General features: G+C 55.5%; 1 protein-coding gene across 1 annotated transcript; it reads right to left on the bottom strand.

Moving 5' to 3' along the window:
- Positions 1 to 1,484: 1,484 nt before the first annotated feature.
- Positions 1,485 to 17,631, bottom strand: MMD2 (monocyte to macrophage differentiation associated 2). Its single transcript, XM_074885854.1, has 7 exons — positions 17,429 to 17,631; positions 4,940 to 5,021; positions 4,095 to 4,255; positions 3,924 to 3,998; positions 3,511 to 3,612; positions 2,849 to 2,918; positions 1,485 to 2,441 (listed from the first exon to the last, which is right to left on the bottom strand). The coding sequence occupies exons 1-7, from the start codon at positions 17,473 to 17,475 to the stop codon at positions 2,238 to 2,240; spliced, it is 741 nt and encodes a 246-aa protein (XP_074741955.1). The 5' UTR covers positions 17,476 to 17,631; the 3' UTR covers positions 1,485 to 2,237.
- Positions 17,632 to 20,511: the final 2,880 nt, after the last annotated feature.

The raw sequence follows: 20,511 nt of genomic DNA, 5'->3' as shown, positions 1-20,511 counted from the left end.
GACAGAGGGGGAGGAGACTGAGGCACACTGAGCCGCAGTTGTCACTATGCCCCATGGTGGCTCTGGGAATCCAGTCCCCCACACTCAGTGAAAATTGAAGCAAGTGTTTGTAAAACATTGGTTGTCCTCCAAGTGCTTCATGGGGTCCTCACATGAGCCCTGTGAGGTAGGTCAGTGTCTTCACCCCCATTTTACAGATGGGGAAACTGAGGCACGGAGAAGGGTAATGACTTTCTGGACAGAAAAGATGGCTTCTCCTGCTCTGGGACCCCATTTCCCACTATTCCAACCCCAGACATGCCCCACCAACTGCTGGTTACTCACATCTCGTCCTCCTCCACCCCTCCATCTGCAGTAGGTGACAGAGCAAGGGCTGGGACCTGCGGGCCTGGGAGAGGCAGCAGCAGAGACTGGGCTCATGCTGGGTCATTCACCCCCTGTCCCTAAGACCACCCATCATCCTGAGAGGTGTCCCAGCCCAAAGGCTGCTTTGGGATGCCCTGGGCAGAGACCCCCCCAACAGCCTCGTGCTGGGCTGGGGTGCCGGGCACAGCACCCAGAAACCCTTACAGGAACCTTCTGCCTATGGAAGTGAAAACCCACCGGATATTTTGCCATCCTGGTGACCACAGCCACCATATCAGGAGGGGAAGAGTATCTGGACGCTTTCTCTTTGGTAATTTGCTGCAAAATGGCATGGCCCTGGAGAGCCGGTCCCAGGGCGCCGCAGGCTGGAGGGACCCTAAGCTCTGTGAGAGGTGGGACAGAGCCAGGAGCTTGGCTCCTCGGCACACTGCCAGAGAAACAGGAGATGCGGGACGGTGGCCATAAATCTCCTTCACTTGCCACGTCATGCTGAGACTACTGCAGTTGCGATTAATCAAGAGGCCAAAAAGAGAGGATGGGAAATCGATGCCTTTGGGGGCTCCCAGGGAAAGTGCAGGCAGGGCTGAGAGCAGCGCTGCTCTGCCGGCCGGTCCCGGCACAGAGCCCAGCACGCACCAGACCTTCCCGGCTCCAGCAGCAATGCTGGCGTGTTTGGGAGTGGGACCGGGTGTGTTTTTTCCATTCCAGCAGCACTGGGGCTGCTCCTGATAGCTGGGCAGTCCTGTTATCCTGCCTTGGCGAGCACTATGCAGTCATGGTTAGGAATTTAAAAACCAAGCATCACTAGGAGCCCCCCATCACAGCTCACCTCTAAGCATCACATGGATGCGTCTCTTCCCTGTGGCATTCCCAGGAATGTCAGAATTCCTCCCGAAAGTGGATTTAAATCTGATACTGAGCAAGAGGTTCGTCATCAAAATGGGAGCAGAGAGGCAGGCAGCCCTGTGATCCCAACCCAAGGAGGTTTGCTTCCCTCCCTCGAGGAGAAAGAAAATCCCGTGATGCGGATGGGCTGACCCCAGCCAGGTAGATGCCGGGAGCCAGATCCCCGCTCTGCTCCTTGCCCAAGGCACACACGGCAGAGCCTGGGAGCGGGGCTGTGCTTCCCAGCACCAAGACCGGAGAGGAAAACAAAGCACCCCAGGGAGAAAAAATCCGTGGGGACTCTCAGGGCCCATTAGGGGGGATGTACTGAGTTGTGCACTTAATACTGGCTTAGAGAAAGGGTTTTCCAGTGTTTGGGGACTCTGGGGCACCCTGGAAGAGATTCAAGTTTCAATCTCATGTAAGGCTTTGTTGACTCTGGACCTTCCTGCCAAGACCTTGGGAGGGGGCAGTTAATGCTGACACGACTTAGTATCATTTAGGAGCCCAGCCTGGGTGGTGCAGGGGTGCCGACGTGCCCCCCTCCCTGGGTGGGGCAGCCGCACACCCAGGCATCCCAGGGCACCTCCATTCCCCTGGGTGGCCTAAGGGCTCTGGTAGCCAAACCCAGGGTGTCGCTAGCCAGGGGCATGCAGGGCCCCTGGTCCCATGGAATGCTGAGGGTCAGGCAGGTGAGCGAGGCCTCCCCGAGCCCCTGGCAAGGGGTCACTCCCCTGTTGCCCGCAACCCGTCAGTCAGCCACTGTGTTATGAAATCTTTGCCTAAAATATAAACAGTTCCCGAGGTTAAAAAAGAAAAATCTGTTTAAAATCAACCTCCAGGCTCTCCTGTCTGTGTGGGAAGGGCACCAGTGGCTGCTGCCGTGGGGCGACCGGGTGGTTTGGAGCGAGCCCACGGCACAGGCTGCCTCCCCGCTCCCCTCCATGCCCGTGTGCTGGTTGGCACAAACGATGTCTTTAAGGCATCTACCGGGATGTTTTAGCCTCCAGCGCACCGGGCCGGTAGAGGTACCTCCAAATGGCGTAGTAGTGGATGCCAGCTCCGATGGCCACGAAGAGGTGCCAGATGGCATGGGCAAAGGGGATGCGGCCGTCGCTTTTGAAGAAGACCATGCCCAGGCAGTAGGAGAGTCCGCCGGCCACCAGCTCCGGGAGGCCATCCCTGTTGGGCTGGGAGCAAGCGGGGAGGCAGGGCTCAGTGATGGCCATGGCGTGCCTGCCCTTTCCCCACCACTCCTTCGAGACCAGAAGAGTGGCCCCAGCTGCAGGGTGAAGGCAGGACCCTCACTCTGCCTTCGGCTACCCCCTCCCCTCCAGCGAGGCAGTGGGGACGCAGCAGCCTGGCTTTGCTGGGAGGATTACAACTCAATGGAGCCTGGGCAGGGGGTCCACTGGAGATACACATGGTCTCTGCTGGGCACCCAAAGCATTTGCAAAACCAAGCTGGGCTACATCTTATTTGGGGACAGCTTTATCCACCACACAGCCTTGGCCCACACCAACGCACCAGAAACAAACTGGCCCTGCTGGGATTTGTCCCTCATGCTGAGCCCGCGTGATTCCCAGCAGTGGCTTACCATGGAGAGAATGACCAAGGCAGGGAAGAAGCCCATGACAACGTAGCACACCAGCTCCACCAGCTTGTACCTGCGACCAACAGAGAAGCCGCTTGGAGGCAGGTGCAGAGGGAGCGTTGAGTTTTACACTTGTAATACCCACTGCCGCACTATAGAAAAAGGGGTGGAGGTGCCATCACGGCAGGTCCCATGTCCTCGTGTGTCAGCCCCACCACCGCGGCGGGGCTAGCACCCTGCTCTGGGGGTGATGGACCCCCACCCTGGCTTGGGAGCTGCCAGCTCAGGGCCAGGCTCTTCTTCGGGCTTCGGGGAGACATCGGGGGCCTTTTGCTTTCTATTTGGTGCCACCGTGTGGAAGAAGCAATTCATGGCAGCACGTCCCTGCTCCCACGTCCCTGTTCCCACATCCCTGCCACCAAAGGTCCTAAAACCAGGGTGTGGATGGGGAAGGACGAGGTCCAAGGAAGCTCTCCACTGTGAATTGACCAGGAGGATGCCCAGGGACCCTGTACTTAGCTATTCAGCTGTCTGTTTGTCTGTCCATCTCCATTCTTCTTGCTCTCCCCTGCAACTTGACTACCGTCAGGGCATTAAGAGGGGCTGGCAGAGCTGAGCTGGGCTCTGTGATACCCACCAGCATGCAGCCAGGTAAAGGCACTCACCGCTCATGGAAGAAGAAAACGTAGACAGTCCCGATAGATGCCATGATCCAGATGATCCAGCGCATGTGAGACGCCCATGGACCCAACTCCCTCAGGTTCAACCTGCAAGAGCCAGGTCTGTGGTGAGGGCAACACCCCAGTCAGGGCAACACCCCAGTCCAGGCTGTGGGCAGCGAGGTGCCAGGGAAATGCTGCCCTCACCCCCATGGATGTTCCACCAAAGGGTCTTCCCAACTTGTAACTTCAACTTAAAGTGGCTAAAATCTAGAGTATAGGAAGGTTTTGTGAAAAGGGGCAGGGTACAGCCTTGAGCAGAGCCAAAGTCAGAGAGTGAAACCCTATTATTGGAGCTGGGCTGATTTTCTCCCCTCCAGTGGGGCCAAGCAATGGCCCCCACCCCACCAGCAGCTCACCAGGGAGCGTACGATGCTGCGATGAAGAAGTAGATCACCATCCTGTCGAACATGTGCAAGCAGTGCTCCACAGTCCTGCAGGACAGACAGACAGATGGGTCACAGCCTGTGGCACCAGAGGCCTCTGGACCCTCTCCCCCTTCCCGAGCCTCAAGCGATCAGGGCTGGTACCTGAGATGCCTCTTCTTCCAGGAGATGGTGTGGAAGATGGTGGAGACAATGAAGAGGCTGGACAAGCCAAAGCCATAGATCCAGGCTGAGATGGTTTCCCACTGGTCATCGGAGAGGATGTAGAGGATGGAGCTGCCAAGAATGCTGGGCAGGATCCAGAACTGGAAGGGAGAAGAAAACTTGTTGACTCTCTGTGTTTCCATTGAGCAACTACAATACAGTCTCTGCTTTTCCTTTTAGATGTTTCTTTTGCTTCTGGGCAAAGCTACCACCCATAAGGTGCAGGCTGGCCACCTGCACTGGCCAGGCAGGGTCTCTCCCTGCCTAGTGGAGTTCCAAAATAGCTTCCCCAGGTGGAGGTAGGCAGGAGGAGGAAGGCACAAGGAGGGAGGATATCTGCCTCTGAGTCATCTCCCAGGGCTCAGAGTGGGAGTTGCCAGCTCCAAGGAAAACCCTGATGCGGGGAGCGCTTGCTCCCACTGCCACGTAGGCAGCCCCATGGGGTGCCTGTCACCGTTCCTGCTGTGAAGAACACTGCATTTTCAGGGATCTTTGCAAAATACTCCTGCTCCACTCAGCCCCCCACCAGCTTCCCTGGGGCCATGGGGCCATGGTGGATAAGAGCAAGGGAGATGCACACCAGCTTCCCAGGGCTGAAGGAGGGAGAGTGTCTCCACTCCCTGGGAGCACCTGGGGCACATCAGCCTCATCGCAGCCCGGAGACCCTCAGCAGCTGCTCCAGGGCTGAACACAGACATGTTTAGGTGTTCCTTGAGGTTCCCCAAGGGATCCCTGGAGAGCTGAGCACCATCTTCCCTCACCCTAGGATGGGGACAGGGACTCACTGCATGGGTGGCACAGTTCGCCGCGTGCTCGTACTCCGTCGGCTGGTACCTGCGGTTGGATGGGACACGGTGATTCATGAACCTGCGGCAAGAAGCAGAAAGAGAAACACGCTCAGGGGACAGGGTCTGGGGGAAAGCCCTTTTGGAGGGGTCCGCACAGGGACACCCACCAGCCCCCCAGCCTAGAGCCCCATCTTGGCTCAGTTTTGCTCCAGCTGCTCTGCAGAAGTGACCCCGACACTGGGCACAGCTTGCCCATCTGGCTGGCCCCAAATGCCAGGACCCCAGGTCTTGCGCAGCTAAAGCTCAGGCTGAAGAATTTCCCAGTAGCTGTCATTGCTTGCAGAGCAGAAGGCAGGAGCCAGCTCTGCCTGCTGCTGCGGGCAGGAGAGGGCAGACAACGGCAGTGGTGGGAAGAGCCCCCGCAAATGAAGAGGACACACGGGGTATTGAGGGGACCTGCTGCAGGTCCCCAGCCCTTCCAGCAGTGACACCCTCACGTCACAGCAGCGTGCCCAGCTCTGACGAGGGTATCCCCACAATGCCTTTGGTTTCTGGGTACCACCTGCATCTACCTACTATCCACAGGGGCCACACGTCCCAGCACAGATTGCTGCAGGGGGGGGACCCCCTCCATGCTCCCTTGGAAACCTGTATCTTTATTTCTGTGTCTCTTAGTCTGAGGTATCAGGTTGCTCTTGGTGTTCAGAGGAACATATCGATTTCCCCTGTCGGATCAACACACAGCAATAAAAAATAGTGTTGGGCTTGGCTAGTCCATTGCTAGGTACATAACGCTGTATTAAGAGGCAAATTAAATGTGCATCTGTGATAACAGGTCTGAGCAAAGTGCTGCCTTGCTCAGTGTCCTCTTCTGGCAGGGGCCAGCAGTGGAGGCTTAGCAAAAGGGAATAAGAAAAGGGCAAATAGAGAGTGATCCTTCCCTGGCTGGTCCTGGTAATGAGGGGTTTAAAGACTTTTTCTGCTGCCGCTTAGGTCAGGACGGCGGAGCTGAGTGGGCGCCAGCGGGGCTGCCCTGCAGGACCTGGGCTAATTGCTTTCTGACCCCGTTTGCTCCCGGCTCCAGCACCATCTGCGACGTGTTTCACAGCTGAGCTGCGCCCGTCGAGGGGGCTTGGGGGCTGGCAGGACCTTGCTGCTGGGTGCAGGGTGACCCCTCGGTCTGGAGCACTGCAAAAGGCAGTAAAAGTCCCCTCTCCCCGTCCTCAAGTCATCCACACCCATGCAGACTCCTCTGATACCTCCTGCCAGCTCATCCCCGCTGCCTGAACTGCTCACTGCTGTCTGTTAAAAGTGAGCCAGGATGGGATAAATAGCTCCGATGACAAGGGTCTGAGAGTGGGGGGAGCGTGGCCACAGCAGGCCCGGGCACGTGAGGTGCTCCCTGGCAGGCAGCAGTGACAGCCCACGCAGGGACCCTGTCCCCAGCCCCTGCCCTGCCTGCTGTCAGGGCCCAGCACTGCGGGAAGATGCGTGGTCATCGTCACCAGAAAACATCTTGAATTAAGAGGGGGATATGAAGGGGCTAAGCTCCCACTGCGCTACAAATCGAGAACCCATGTTGTGTAAATCAGGGCTTAGCAAGGCTGCCATGGCCAGGAAGCAGGCAGGCATCCCTGGGGACATGGTTGTGCCCAGCATGCTGTCGCCTCCATCCCAGGGGACACCAGGGATGCCCTCCCCATCCCGCCACTCCGGCCACGAGGGCTGGCCAGGCTCCCCGCGCCAGAGCCATGTCCCCCTGGCAGGAGGACATTACTGTCCCCAGCGTTGCCAGGAGACTGTCCCCAGCTCCCCTTTGCTTTCTGCTTCCCTTTCTTTTCCCTTTTAATAATAAGAAGGGCGGGGCGGGGGGAGGCCAGACATCCCGCGTGACATCGTGGTTGCTGAGGAAACATGTTGGAAGCCTTTTCCTTGACTTTATTTATTTTAACAAAGCCTCACACCATCTCCCCTCCGTCCTGGCGGTTGGTGGTCAGACCAATAACAGGGAGCAGCGGCGGGGCTGGTTCCCACAGCCCCCTCCCCCAAGACCAAGGGGCACCTGGACCCTTTGGGAAGGGATCTCTCGGATGCAAATATCCTCCCTAGCTCTGGTACAGGGATGGAGAGGCTGGCAGGGGCCACCCTGCCCATCCCCATGGGATAAGGTTGAACAGCATGTGTGTCCCTGAAGCCCAAAGCCGTGCTGGTGCGGCACACTGCAAATACCTGCTTTTCCCAGAGGACGAAAGCCTGAGGAGAACTTTTTTTTGACCTGGGGAGAGATTGCTCTTGTTTTCCCACCCTGCTTTCTAAAAAGCACCATTCTGTGAAGGATGGGAAACAGAACATCACCGATGTGGGACCTGGCTGCAGAGTGCTAGGCCAGCCTGGGTACAGCAGAGCCCTCCCAGAGCAGCCAGCATTGCATTTCGGGGCTATCTGGGCATATTTTCATGGTCCTCTGCACTCAGGAGCAGAACTGTGCAAATAAGCACAGGAGCAGAGGGTGTTTACACATCTCCTGGCAGGGCAGGATGAGTCCCTGGCTGCCCTGCAGCACTTTGCTCCCCAGGAGTGTGGAAACTATTTCCTCATCTCCTCTTCTCTCCTGGGACTTTATCTCCCAGACCATCCCAGGATGCCAAGCATCCATCCAGCTCATGTCAACCCTGTGCACGCTGGCGTGGGTGCAGGGCAGGGCACGGGGAACCCTGTAGGATGCCATGATCCCAGCCTGCAGAAAGTTGCTGTACTGGTGTGCAAAACCAGCCTCAAACCTGACCTCCAGCCCAGACAGACGGATGGACACGCTTGGAAAGAGCACCTGTGACTCTCATTAGAGCTGATGAAAGCCCAGAGCAGCCAAGAGCCCCGGGGGAGGCTGCTGTGTGTTTCCCAGCCCCGGCTCCATGTGGCTGGGATCAGGAGAAGGCAATTGCTGGCAGCGAAGCAGAGCTCTGGGGTATTTCAATGCAAGAAAATAAGGAGAAGAAGAGAAACACCTCTCCAAACTTAGATCTGATCCCTGCAACAAGTCTCCTGCCTGGCTGGCTGAATCCACAAGCATCAGCGCCTTGTCATTGTGCCCTTAGGCTTGGGGACGCCCTGGCAGTGTCTCTGGGGTGGGAGCAGATGAGGGTGACTTGTCCCCAACAAGCCTATGCTGCCACACGCCTGAGGACCCGGCAAAGCTGCAGGCAGGTGATTACACACCAGCTGGATGCTTCAATGTGTTTTAGCAGGTGCTTTAGGATTGCAAAGTCCAAAAGACACAGAGAAGTTTAAAACCTCCTGCACGGCAGGAACACGAGCATGTTCATGTTCAGGGATGGTGCATGGGAAGCAGAGACCCGAGGGGTTCCCGGGCACCCTTTTCTCCCAGTGCTGTTTCTGGCAGATGCTATACGGACTGGCTATACGAAGATGAGGGGCCTGGTGGGGGTCCAAGCAGGGGTTATTCACTGCAGCCCCAGGGTTTTTGCCTGCCCTGCTTGTGCCTGCTTCCCCCTGGCCCCTTTCCCAGGGAGTGAGACTGAAAAGGGCCAGTGCATCAGGCTCCGGCCAGGAAAACAAAGAGTCCCTTGTCCCAGGCAGCCGGGGTGAAGTGCAGAGCCGGCTTCCCAGGCTTGTTCCTTTCTCCTTCTCTTTCTTCCACACTAATTTTTTTTTTTTTTTTGTGGCTTTAGGAGGTGTTTTTTTGAGTTTTTTAAAGACTTTTATCCAAGAACAAAGTTGTGACCTCAAAAATCATGCAGATCTGCCTGGCTCTTGCTTTGCCAGGGTGAGGGAGAAGGTAAAAAAGGGGATTAAATTATATTATGCCTCGGGATGGCTCATGTGCAAATATTTGCACATCTGACCTCTCCTGGGGGAACCAAGACAACAAGCATCAGCCACTCCATGGGCACCATGCACTCACATGGTCAGAGCCATGGGACACTTTGCAGGAAAACTGTCCCCTACGCACATAGTGGCCCTGACAAAGACCCAGGCTGGGCTGCAATTTGAGAGAGATGGGGTTTAGTCCTTCCTTCGACACTGACTCCCTCTGGCTGGCCTCTGCCATGTCACTTCAGTTCCCTCTCAACGCCCCTTCCCCTTCTCCAGCTGAGGATAATAATTTGGACATCCTTTAGGTCAGCTGGTAGAAGGATAATGTGAAGAGGATGTAAAATCACCATTAAGATACAAATGGGGAGGTGTGAGCTGGGGTCCCATTGAGCAGTTCATCCTTGCCCTTGGAAAGAGCCAGTCCAACACCTGACAGCCCCAACCCTGCTATAAATCAGGCTATATACATGACACGTGGCTGTGTATCTATGCATTGAGGATCCAGGCTTCCTCTGCACATTGCTGAGACTGTGGCCATGGCTGTAACACTTGAAGAGCCAACACATCCCCTTCACAGCCCCCGAAGCACTAAATGCCAGAGCTGTGTGTTACACCATGGGCTGGGTGCCATGAGGACAAAGGAGCAATGTCCAAGGTTGCTCCCAGGTGATGTGAATCTCCCCAGACCAGCTAATGTCTACAGGTTTCACCTGCAAATGGCTTACAAAAGAGCTGGGCTTGCCCAAGATCTGGCCTAATGTTTTTGAAGGAGCTGTGCTGGTTTGTTGTGTATCTGCCCTAAGACATTTCCAGGCTGTGTTCCCTGCTGGGCAGCTCCTGGGGATTTCTCAATCTCCTTGTGACTGGGTGTCACAACTGCATTTAGAGTAACAGAGGAGAATTGTGTCCTGATGGTGGTACCTTGTCAGAGAGGAAGGATGGAGAAAGCATTTGCTGGGTGTTGACTGACAGTGGTGGTAAGTGCTGCTGGGGCCCTTTGGGTTGTCCCTTGGTAGAGCAAGAGTTGTGATGCCTGGGGTGACAGTGATGGAGCAGATGTGTCCCTGTAGGACAGACTGGCCTCAGACCCCTCTTCAGTGCACGGTCTGGATTTGTCCTCATGAGCCCAGAGGTTGCACACCCAGTGCAGATGCTGGGACTTGGTCCTCGGGCTTGTGCTCACATGTGAGCTGCTGCAGCAGCATCCCTGTAAGCTGAGGCTTGGTGTGTGCTCTGCTTCTGACCCGTAAGCTGGTAATGCTCAAGCTGCAGTCCCTGGTAAGAGGCTTCATCCCCTTGAGCTCCTCTGTGGTTTGTAATTAGCTCAGTCCTGGGGAGCTGCATGTGATGGTGCAGCGCAGGGCCCTGACCGCTGCTTGTGTATGGGACACAATCAAAGGATGCAGGAGACAGAGTAGGACCACAGGGGTATACTTAGGACTCCGTTCGAGTCCAGGCCATCAATTCCGCAACTCGGTAACATGGAAAAGGCTCAGCAGCCCTTCCCTCTCCCCTCATGGCTGCAGCTCCCAGTGCAGAGCCCTCAGATTCTGCGGTACCACAAAACAGCTTTATCCGGCCCAGGAGCACTCAAGAAGTCCTGCTTTTCCTTCTTACCCATTGACACAGGAGTGTTTACCACTGGGAAGCAGAAATGCAAAGGCTCAGGCTGATGCTGCCCAGCATTGCCATCTGCAGAGCCACCCACGTGGGCACCCGCATGGCTGCATGGCACCCTGTTAAGAGCCGAAACCTCTATTTCCATGCCTGCTCCTCAGTGCTTGCATGCTCCTACGCAAACATATGGCACTCCTGGTTTGGAAAGCTGAGCTGTGTGTGCCGTAAGCTTGAGTCAGCTCCCTGGGCCGGGGGAGAAGGGGTAGCTGGGACAAGCCTGCTCTGTGTGCCACTGCTTTGACTCCAGCCCATCCCACGTGAGAAGGAGCGGGAGGGCTGACGGAGCAAGACAGCGTCGCATTTTCTTTTGTACTGCTTCCTGGCATCACGCAAAGAGCTGGCAGCTTGGGTAGGGAGCAGAAAATGAAAGGCTTTTCATCTAAACCAGCATTTTTCAACCTTTCTTATGGGTAAATTAGCAGATAACCAGATTTCTGGTGTAACCTGCCCAGCTGCCCCTGGTGCAAGCCTTGCTTCCACAAAACAAGTCAAAACGGGCTGCAGATTGGATCGTCATTCATCACCTCCAATTACTCTCATCCCAGTTTTGCTTGTTCCCAGCACTCTGACATGTGCTAAGATCCTGGGCTGGCTATAGACCATCCCCTGGCACTATATAGCTTGCATACCATGAGAAATGCAGAAAAAGTCTGCTTGTTGACTTACAGATGCTCCCACACAGGGACCATGTGCTCAGCTATGTCCATGCTGTACCTGGCTCTGAACTGCAGGCACAGATGTCCCCCATGAAGGGACAGGAAAGACACCCCCCAGCACCTCCTGCTGCCACAGCAGTGGGAACACAAGAGGCCGAAGCTGGCAGGAGGGAATATGCTGCTATTTTCCTGATGACACCAAGGGTATACCTGATTCCTGTTCCTTGCTCCTCACTCTAGCAGAGACAAGCACAAGAGGCTCCAGCCCAGGTTAGATGTAGGCACAGACCATTCCTGTACCCATGAGAGACTGTATATATCTAGCAGGGCTTGGCTGGGGGGTGGAAATCCATCAGGTAATTCCCAGCAGGGTCATAACTGTCCATATTCCCATCCTCTATGCAGGGATATTTATTTTTCTCTCTGGCAGGCTTTCTGCTCTTTATGTAGATGGTATCTCTATCTCTTCCAAGGCAATTCATGACCCTGCAACTACAGCAGAGCTGTTTATTTATTCACAACAGATGGGATTGGTGAGTGTTTCCCAAATTACTTTCTGAGCTAGGACTTCTTGTTTTGTTTGGTACTCGTGAGACCTGCAACAACAGCTGATTAGTCACAAAATGTCTGTCCCAGGTGTTTTGTGAATGTTAGGGGGACTGTTTCCAGAACCGAAAATTCTCTATTATTCACCATTTGCTTGTTTGGAAAGTCATTGTACATGTTCCTTGCTGCCTTGCCTGCATTGCCCTAAGCACAGAAGTTAGTGGGACAAATCCTGAGCTGGGTCTGCCTGCTTAAACTCTGCAACATCCCAAGGTGGGCAGGAGCAAGCGCAACCACCAGCCCCTCTGCTTGCTGGCAGAGGATTTGGACAGTTTGGGGGCTGGAGCCTTCCCAGCCTCTAACTCTGGCTGCCACTGTGACTGTGGGATTACATGGGCAGGTCATGGTTTCTTGGGTCCATAAGGTCTCCCCATAGCATCCCCCGAGAGACAGAGCTTGGCTCTCACTGGGGATTTCTGGATGCCACTCAAGTACAAATGATATCTGTAAATTATTCAGCAAATGCCTCTGGACAATGAAGGCACAGAAGGAGAATCATGCATTTCACCAGCCAGGCAAGCACATACTAGGATTTCCATTAGTATTATTTGTAATGGAGAGCAGGGCTGTGTCTAATGCTCTGCTACCAGCCAGCGCTGCTCAGCACACCACCAGAGATAATTCCTTGCCCCGACCTGCTGATCTCTCTCTGCATAGAATCCTTTCCTCAGCAGCAGCAAGCCTGGACTATAAACACGAACAGGAGCACAGGCTTGGATCCAAATTCTCCTAAAGGTCAGCACTGCTCAGCTCATCTAATTGGCATCTGAAGCAAACATCAGGAATATGATGCTTGTGGTATCGTGTTATCATGAGAAGTTGCAGTGTATCACATCGAGCCTGTCGGACTCTGGATTTTCGCTGCATGAAAATGTTGAGGGTCAATTACACCTGGAGAACCTCAAAGGGAAACCTGAGCTCTGTGTGTTTGGTCCTGTCTTCTCTGCCTTGCTCAGCCCTGCTCTGAGCATCCATCTCCTTGCAACATTTCTCTAGGTATTCAACCAATTTCCTTTTGCAGCTGCAGACAAGCACCCCCCACCAACCCCCAGAGCGATGAACTGAAATAACAGTTGTGCTCTTTTCCCTTCCTTTCTGTAGGAGTTGTAGTTGGTTTGCATCGCTTTGTCTTGCCGTGGAGCTGGGGGTGTGGGAAGGGAGGAGGAGGGGAAGGCGAGCCTGGGAGCAGCCCTGGCAGAGCCCTGTTTCTCTCATTCACTGACATGCCATGCTGGGCAGTGGCTTGAATTTCCCATGCGTCGTGTTGGCTGCTACCTCGTGAAGCTGGCCACAGCGAGCTGTGCCAAAGAATCACATCAGGCTGATATCCAACACCAGCTGAAGGAGGGAAAAGACCATTGTGCATCCATTTCCCAGGCAGCCAAGAGACTGTCCTTCCCCCAAAAGCCCAAGGATGGGGCTTGGCTTGCCCACTCCTACACATCTCCAGTGTGGTGATCCCCACTTCAGCCCATCCTGCCAGGCTCCCCCAGCACTCCCAAAGGAGGGAATGGGGCAGTTTGAGGGAATACCCCATCACAAATGATGCTCCAAGCACTTGTCACCTTCCAAATACCTGGCTCAAATGAAAACTGAGCCCTGGACATCTAAACCTACATGAGATGAATCCTACCAGTGCTATCTGAGTCAACCTGGCCCCACAGAACAACCAGTATGGAACTGGTCAGTGACATCGGGGGATCCTGGTTTTCTCTAGGTATTTTGGGAACCTCCCCATCTCTTGGAGGAGTGTGTTTTGCAGCAAGGGGATCTGCTCAGCTGGGGGCAGCTTGGCAGGTCTTGCTGGAGGTGGTGGGATGGGGCTGGTGCCTGCACGGTGAGGAGGCCCTGCCTCTCAACCGGCTGCGATATCAACACTGAAAGCATTTCCCTTCTCACTGCTTCATCCCACGCGGGCTGTGGGGGAAGCAGAGCTCTTGGAAAGCATCTCAGTGTGTGTGGGAGCAGGCAAGGGCTGCTCGCGCTTTCATTGCAAAGCAAATGGGGACCAGATCTTCCCAATGCGGTAGCTCTGCACAGGCTCTCAGACTGGCATTGTTTTTCTCGTGTTTGGGGTCTGAGCACCCCAGTGTTTTCTCTCCCTTCTATTCCTGCTGATTCTCCTCTCCCTCTCTTGCCCAGAGATGCTGGAGAGTCAGTGAATGTCTCCTTGCTCAGTAATTACAGGTGCAGGGAGCAACAAGGAAGGTCTTCCCCGCTGCCTTTCCCCAAACTTGGTGGATTTGCTTTTGAGCAAGTGTAGAGTTCAGATCTCCATCCCCTCGTGTCAGTGAGGAGGTGGCAGTGCCTGTTACAGACACTGGGCAGGTGAGGACAAGCTTGGACCATGCACCTACGGGACCCCTGCTCTCCCTAACCTCCTGCTTCTGGTCTGAGAAATTAATATGGTTTTTCCTGGCTGCTCCTCTCTGTTACTCTGCACAGGGCAAGACAAGTAAATGCAATAAGATTTAGAGCCTTTTACATGAACAAATCAAATTGTGAACTGCTATCAGTTTATTAGGATGATTCAGTGCCCTGCCCAGTCTGCAGCTCCCAGCAATCCCCTCTCCACCAGCTGCTCCAGAGCTGCTGAAGCTGGTCAGATATAGCAGCTCCCGGTTTAATCATGTTTCCTTTCAATTATGGCTCTGGATGGCCAAAGTCTGGGAAGCGTTTTGTGTCCCTGAAGGGAAACTGGGGCTGAGCCACACTCCACAGCAGCTACATGGGCAGGAGGCACTAGACCACATCCGAGCAAAAAGCAGGCCAAAGCAGGGTCAAAGCTGGTGGTGAGGTGGAGAGAGAGATCAGTTACCGGCTCGGTGTAACCTGGCCAATGAGTTTAAGTGATGAAGGTGCAACTTGCACCGATCTGTTGCTCTGCAGGGAAACCTGCACCATTTTGGTGAGCTGGGAGGAGGAGAGAAAAGGGTGGAGGGAGAGTGGGGGAATAGCTATCTGGTGGTTGGACAAAGCAGGAGGAATCACATCTGCTTGCATCCTGTCACTGCGTGCTTCTGCTGGTGTCATGGCTGAATTTGGCCTGTCAGGCAGGAGATGGATATCACTCGCCATGTGCAGGCTGTGAGAGACACAGGGAAAGCCTTGCAGCAGCCATGCTTTTTAGTTCCCTTTCCCACAGTGGCAGATGATGGAAGAGCCTCCTGGACCCTGCAGCAGAGCAGAAACCACCGAGAGCCTCATTTATAACCACAACCTGCTCAAACAACATTGCCATGCATCCCTATTCCCACCACGGTGACAGCCCCCTCCCTTTGCCTTCTTCGCCTCTGCCTCAGCCGTGATGTTCTGTCTGAAGCTCAGCCAGGAGGTATTCGGGGACACCCCAGTGCCCCTCCAGCCCCGAGTTTTCTCCTGGCAGTTCACAAAACACTCACACATTGATTGCTGCCTTTCATCTCTTTGTTCAAAGCCCCCTGCCTTTGCTGCAGCTTTCACACAACAGGTCTTTCATCACCACGCTGTATTTTATTTATTCCTTTTGGCAGGTGTATTGATGGCCAAGTTCCTCCTTTCTTGGTCCTCGCTCAAAATTAGATAAAACAACATTAAAAATGAAGCTGTTCCAGGCTTTTCCACCACAAAGAAAACTTTCTGCTTTTTTTTCTTTTTTTTAAGGAAGGCCACAAGTGAGAGTTTCTTATCCTCTGAAAAGATGTTGCAAGATGCTTATGATGCCTTGAAGGGCACGTGCCACCGTGAGTCCCATGGCTCCTGCTCACCCCAGTCCCCATCGCAGAGCCTGGTCCCTGTTACTTGCAGCCCAGGAAAGCTGAAAGATCATCCCCAGGACAAAGGAAGGAGCAGCTTTTAGGGTTTCTTTTGGGATATGCCACAGCAGAGCATTTCTGCGGAGAGGAGAGCTGGTGTGTGTGGAGCGCAGGGGGGATGGGGATTAGCCAACTGTTATTTTTAAGCACTAGGCTAAGAAGATCTCTGAGGCGATGTAGGAAGCTCTGGGTTAGCATCACATGCTGGCGACTGCCTTGGTGTGTCTTGGGGTGAAAGCCAAGGGAGCACCCATCGTCTCCTGCTCCCCATCGAGCCCTGGCACCCAGAGAGAGGTGGAGGATGTCCTGTGGACCTGACCCTTCCCGTGCCCGGCAGTCCCTGCCCCACATGTGAGCTCTATGCCTGCAAGGCTCTCTGTAACACCTCATCCCCATTTAAGTTGTCTCCAGAAAGGACCACGCCAAGGTTTGAGCACATTGATTTTGGATAAATCAAGCAACAAGTTGGCAGATGGGTTCAGGTGGGGGGGCAGCCCCTACTCTGCTGCCTGGCTCCCAAAGAGCCTCTGTGCCACTGCCGTGAGGCAAAGGTACAGTTTTCCTCCTGCTCTGGGGGTATAGAACTTTGCTTGGCTCCATCTCCCCTTGGCCCTGTTCTGTGCGTGTCAGCTGGGAAAAAAAGTTCTGATTTCTCTGTTTTCGCAAGGAGTTTTGCACCAGATGCGTTGTGCAGACCTGCTGGATACCTCCAGGCAAAGGTTATTGGAGGCAGCTACAGCATCAAAATGGTCTTTGAGCAGGTGTCCACGTTTGGGGCAGCTTTTGGAGGGGCAAGCATGGATTTTCCCAGTGGGACACTTGGAAGGAGAGGAGATGGTGGCTTGGGGGGGTGGGAGGGAGGTCTCCCGTCCTTACCCAGCCCAGACAAACATCCCTCAGGGCGTGCTCCTGCTTGGAACAGGCAAGAAACACCATCACCCCTTCTTTCCAGACAAGTTTTTCTCCGGTATCTGCCTCTAACAGGACCACTGGGAGTCTGGCAGTAGCAGCAGCACAGCTGAGTGCCCCCAGGAGCTGCGCCAGGCTGTGGGACCCCCCACAGCCATGAAAACATACCCCCCCGCAGTCACAGGGAGCTGGGAACAAAGCCTGTCCTTGGAACACAACTGAGAACCCCAGCACCCCCCTGAGCCCCAGCTGGCCCTGCAGCACCCAGTGCTGTGTGATCTGACTCATCCTCGGCCAGCCAGCGTGCTGGAGGGCTGCGGGTGGCCAATGTCCCCGTGTCACCCACCAGCTCCCTCCTAAAGGCCACATCTGATCCCGCAGCAGCGTGCGTGGCCGAGTGCCCTCTGACCCGTGCCCAGCGGTCCTCAGGTTTCCCCCTACACAGGTAACACCACGAAGGTTTCCTAACACGACTGAGCTTTTAAAACAAGTCCCTCCTCCTGCTGGAAAACATCCCCGGGTATTTCATGGAGGGGGAGAAGGATGCACTGGTGGTGGACCGTGGGACCGACCATGGGAGCCCCGTGAAACCCCGAGGTCCAGGCTGGGGGAGTCACCCCATGGGGACGTCACCTGGGCACAGCGGGACCCTGGGCAACACTGGTCCCTCCACGGAGGGTTGGCAGCCAGTGGTGGGGTCTGTCCCCGCGGGGAGCCGGGCTCCTTCTCCCCCATCAGCGAGAGAACAACGGGGAAGTTAGACCCAGCGAAAGGCAGTCAGGGCTCCCAAGGATGCTCTGAATCCCTTGGGGATGCAGAAAAGCAGGTAGCCTTCTCCCAAAAGACCAACCCGCACCTGCCCTGGGCTTTGGGGCACTAAGCAGCTTTTGAAGGTCCCTTCGGGCTCTATCCCCGGTGCAGCCGAGCCCGGGCAGGGGCTGGGGTTGGGGCTGTCCTGGGGGGATCCGTAAGCACCCGGGGGTCGGGGACCGCCGCGCCGACGGCTTTACCTGGCGTAGCGCGTCTTCTGGAAATCCAGGACCCGGGACATGAACATCGCGGCGGTGCCATGGGGGTCCCGGGGGGGCGGCGGCTGCTCAGCCCCGGGGCGGAGGGGAAGTGCCCCCCGGGGGAACCGCACCAACTCCGCGGGGTCCGGCGGGGCGAGGAGGAGAAGGGGCAGCCGGTCCAGCCTAGCCCAGCCCGGTCCAGCCCAGCCCAGCCCGGCCCCGGCCCCCTCCCGCCCCCCCGGCTGCTCGGGAGAGCGACACGGGGAAAACAAAGGCGACCTCCGGGAGGGGAGAAGCCAGACACGCTGCCGCCCTCCGATGTGCAAAGAGGAGGAGGAGGAAGAAGAAAAAAAAGGAGGGGAGCGATCCCGTCCAACTCTGCCCGGCCACGGCAACCTGCACGATCTCCCTTAGCCACCCCGGCAGCTTTAAGCACAGCTAAAAATATTCCCCCCTCCCCGCCACCACCCCCGGAGGATCAAATAGCAGCAGATTTGAATTGAAAATGTGATTAAAGCATCGGGGGGCGGGGGGGGAGCGGTGAGTGCAGGCAGCCTGCCCACGGCCGGGACCTCCAGGAGGGGCACCGAGAGGTCCCTGCCTGCACGCTGCCTGCCCCAGGGCAGGGCCAGCCCGCCCCGGCATCCCTAGGGAGTCGCTTTGTTTGACTTTGCTTTTATTTATTCGATTTTAATGATTTTTTTTTCCCATTATTTTCCAGGGGCCCCAGCAGGGGTGGGCAGCTCGGCCCCAGCCCCATCGCTGTGGGGTGCCCATGGGTGGGGACACGATTCCCACCAGCATCCCACCATCCCTCCCTGCTAGAGAGAGGGGAGATAAAGCAGCACGACAGCAAGGCAAGGCCTGGAGACCCCAGAATCCTCACCCCATCTCCATCCTAAGCCTTCACCCCTCCATCCTCTACATCACACAGGGAGGCTCTTGCAGGAGGTGAGACCCCGATATACATCTGGGGTTGGGCAGCTCAGAAAGGGGCTGTAAAGGGCGATGGGGGCTTGTGTGCAGGCAGATGGGCATCACCCATGTGCCAGAACCTGCAGGCACCTTCAGGCCAGCAGCTAAGGGACAAGAAAGGTGACATAAGGCCAGCAGCAGCTGAAGGAGGAGAACCCTGGTCTCCCCAATGCAACCTCTCCTTGCTGATACTGGAATAACGTTGATGGGGGGTGGAACAGCCGAGGACATCTTGACACGAAGGGTTACACTCATATGGCCATTTCCATGGGAAATCACACATACACACATCTTCCAAAAGCCGAAATGGACAAAAATTAAGGGGTCCCTTAATTCAAGGCATGAATTAATCCTGGCACGCTCTGCAACCCCTTCCGAAAGCAGCTCATCCTCCCAGGAGGTGCAGAAAGGGTCACACTGCAGGGGCATGCTGCATTGTGGAGGGTCCTCAGCACACACCAGAAGCACCCCGGTTCCCCAGTGCTGGGAGCTGGCAGTAGGGTCAGCCTCCCTGCACGTTTTCCACATGGATGGAAGATGCCATTGGGGACCAGGCTGGTGACAGCAGGATCCAGGAGTTGGGGGGAGAGCCCCATCTTTGGTAGGACCTTCCCAGCATATCTGGGACAGCCAAGCCCTGACTGAGAGTGGCAGGTCCAAGCTGAGATGCAGAGTGAGATCATCTCCGAAAACCTCTCCCACGCTCTGCCACTCAGCTGGGAAGATTTTTTTTGAGTTCTTTCCCCAGCCTTCTAGATGACGAGGCTTTGGCAAAGGCTATTTCATGACGCCTGTGCCATGCCTTACCTTTTCTCTGAGCCTGAATAGGGAAGGGAGAGAAAACAGCGATAAACTGCATTTAACAAAATAACCCTCATTCCTGAAGCCCCCAGCCGGGGGTGCTGGCGAGGGACACCTGAAGTGAACCATCAGTCCTGAAATAGATCTGTCTCAGAGGGCAAAAGGCAAATTGAATGAAAAATAAGTTACTATTTTTGAAGCCTGAATCCAGTTGTTATGGCAACCAAAGCCTCACGCATCGTGCTGGGGAATGGCTCCAGCCCCAGCGCTGCCTCCAAACCCGGCACCTGGAGAATCGCAGGCAGCCTGGAGCTGCTCAGTGGTGGGATGCAGAGATGTCCACGCTCACACCACCTGTACCCCGCCAGTATGCGTCCCCTCCCCGCATGGCAGCTCCCCTCACATATCGGCTGGCCACCAGACCACCCTTGCTTTTCTTTCCTCCCCCATCCCTGGTGCAAAGATCTGAGTAATTGTAATGATGTTAAGGAGAGTTTCCAAGATTCAGGGTACCTCGAATGCGGTGACATTTTTATAATGTCACCAAAACAGGGGGGGTCTTGCAGAGTTTTCCTTTAGAGGAGGAGTGGGTCATGAAGCCCAGGGCTGCTTCCTCCCCAAAATATGCAAAGCCCCAAACCCTGCAGGAGTCCCATAGCTGGAGACACCTCTGTGCATTGTTCCCTGCTCCCGATGATGGGTCAGAGCAGGATCCCAGCTGTGAACAGCGTGAATATCTGTGCCTTTGGGTGCTATGATGGTGGTGTTGGGCTCTCCTGACAGTGCACACTGTAATCGCATTTCCCCAGGAAGGGAGGTTTTCTGGCACATTAAGCTGCTGGAGCCAGCAGCTAAGAAAAGAGACAATTTGAGATTAAAATCTGCCATCTATTAGCAGGAAAAACCTCCCTGCAAGAGAAGAAATTTTGGATGGGTAGGAGTTAGCGGACATATGGACGGGTTGGCAGCAGCTGTAGCAGAGGCAGAGGCAGGTGTGGGGGGCAGCGTGGGGGGCAGGACCTGCTGGGGATGGCTGTGGGCTGTGGCAGGGTGGACACAGGGCAGTGGGGTGCCGGGGCAAAGCTGCTTGGGCTTAAGCCATTTGGAGGGGTCTCCTTGTCAGCTTCTGAAGGTTAATTAAACATTGGGGAGCGCAGAGGGTCCCTTATACATCGGCGTGCCACCAGGCTGGTGAAGGAGACGGCTCCATTGCTCCCCACTGCATCGCTCAAACCCTCCTGGATAAACCAGCCCCAACACCCTACGTTCCCCAAACGCCCTGTGCTCCCCAGCACAGCTTATTTCCC

The sequence above is a fragment of the Strix uralensis genome, chromosome 16 (assembly GCF_047716275.1).
Source record: "Strix uralensis isolate ZFMK-TIS-50842 chromosome 16, bStrUra1, whole genome shotgun sequence".
Taxonomy (NCBI): domain Eukaryota; kingdom Metazoa; phylum Chordata; class Aves; order Strigiformes; family Strigidae; genus Strix; species Strix uralensis.
This window is presented reverse-complemented; position numbering and strand designations above follow the sequence as displayed.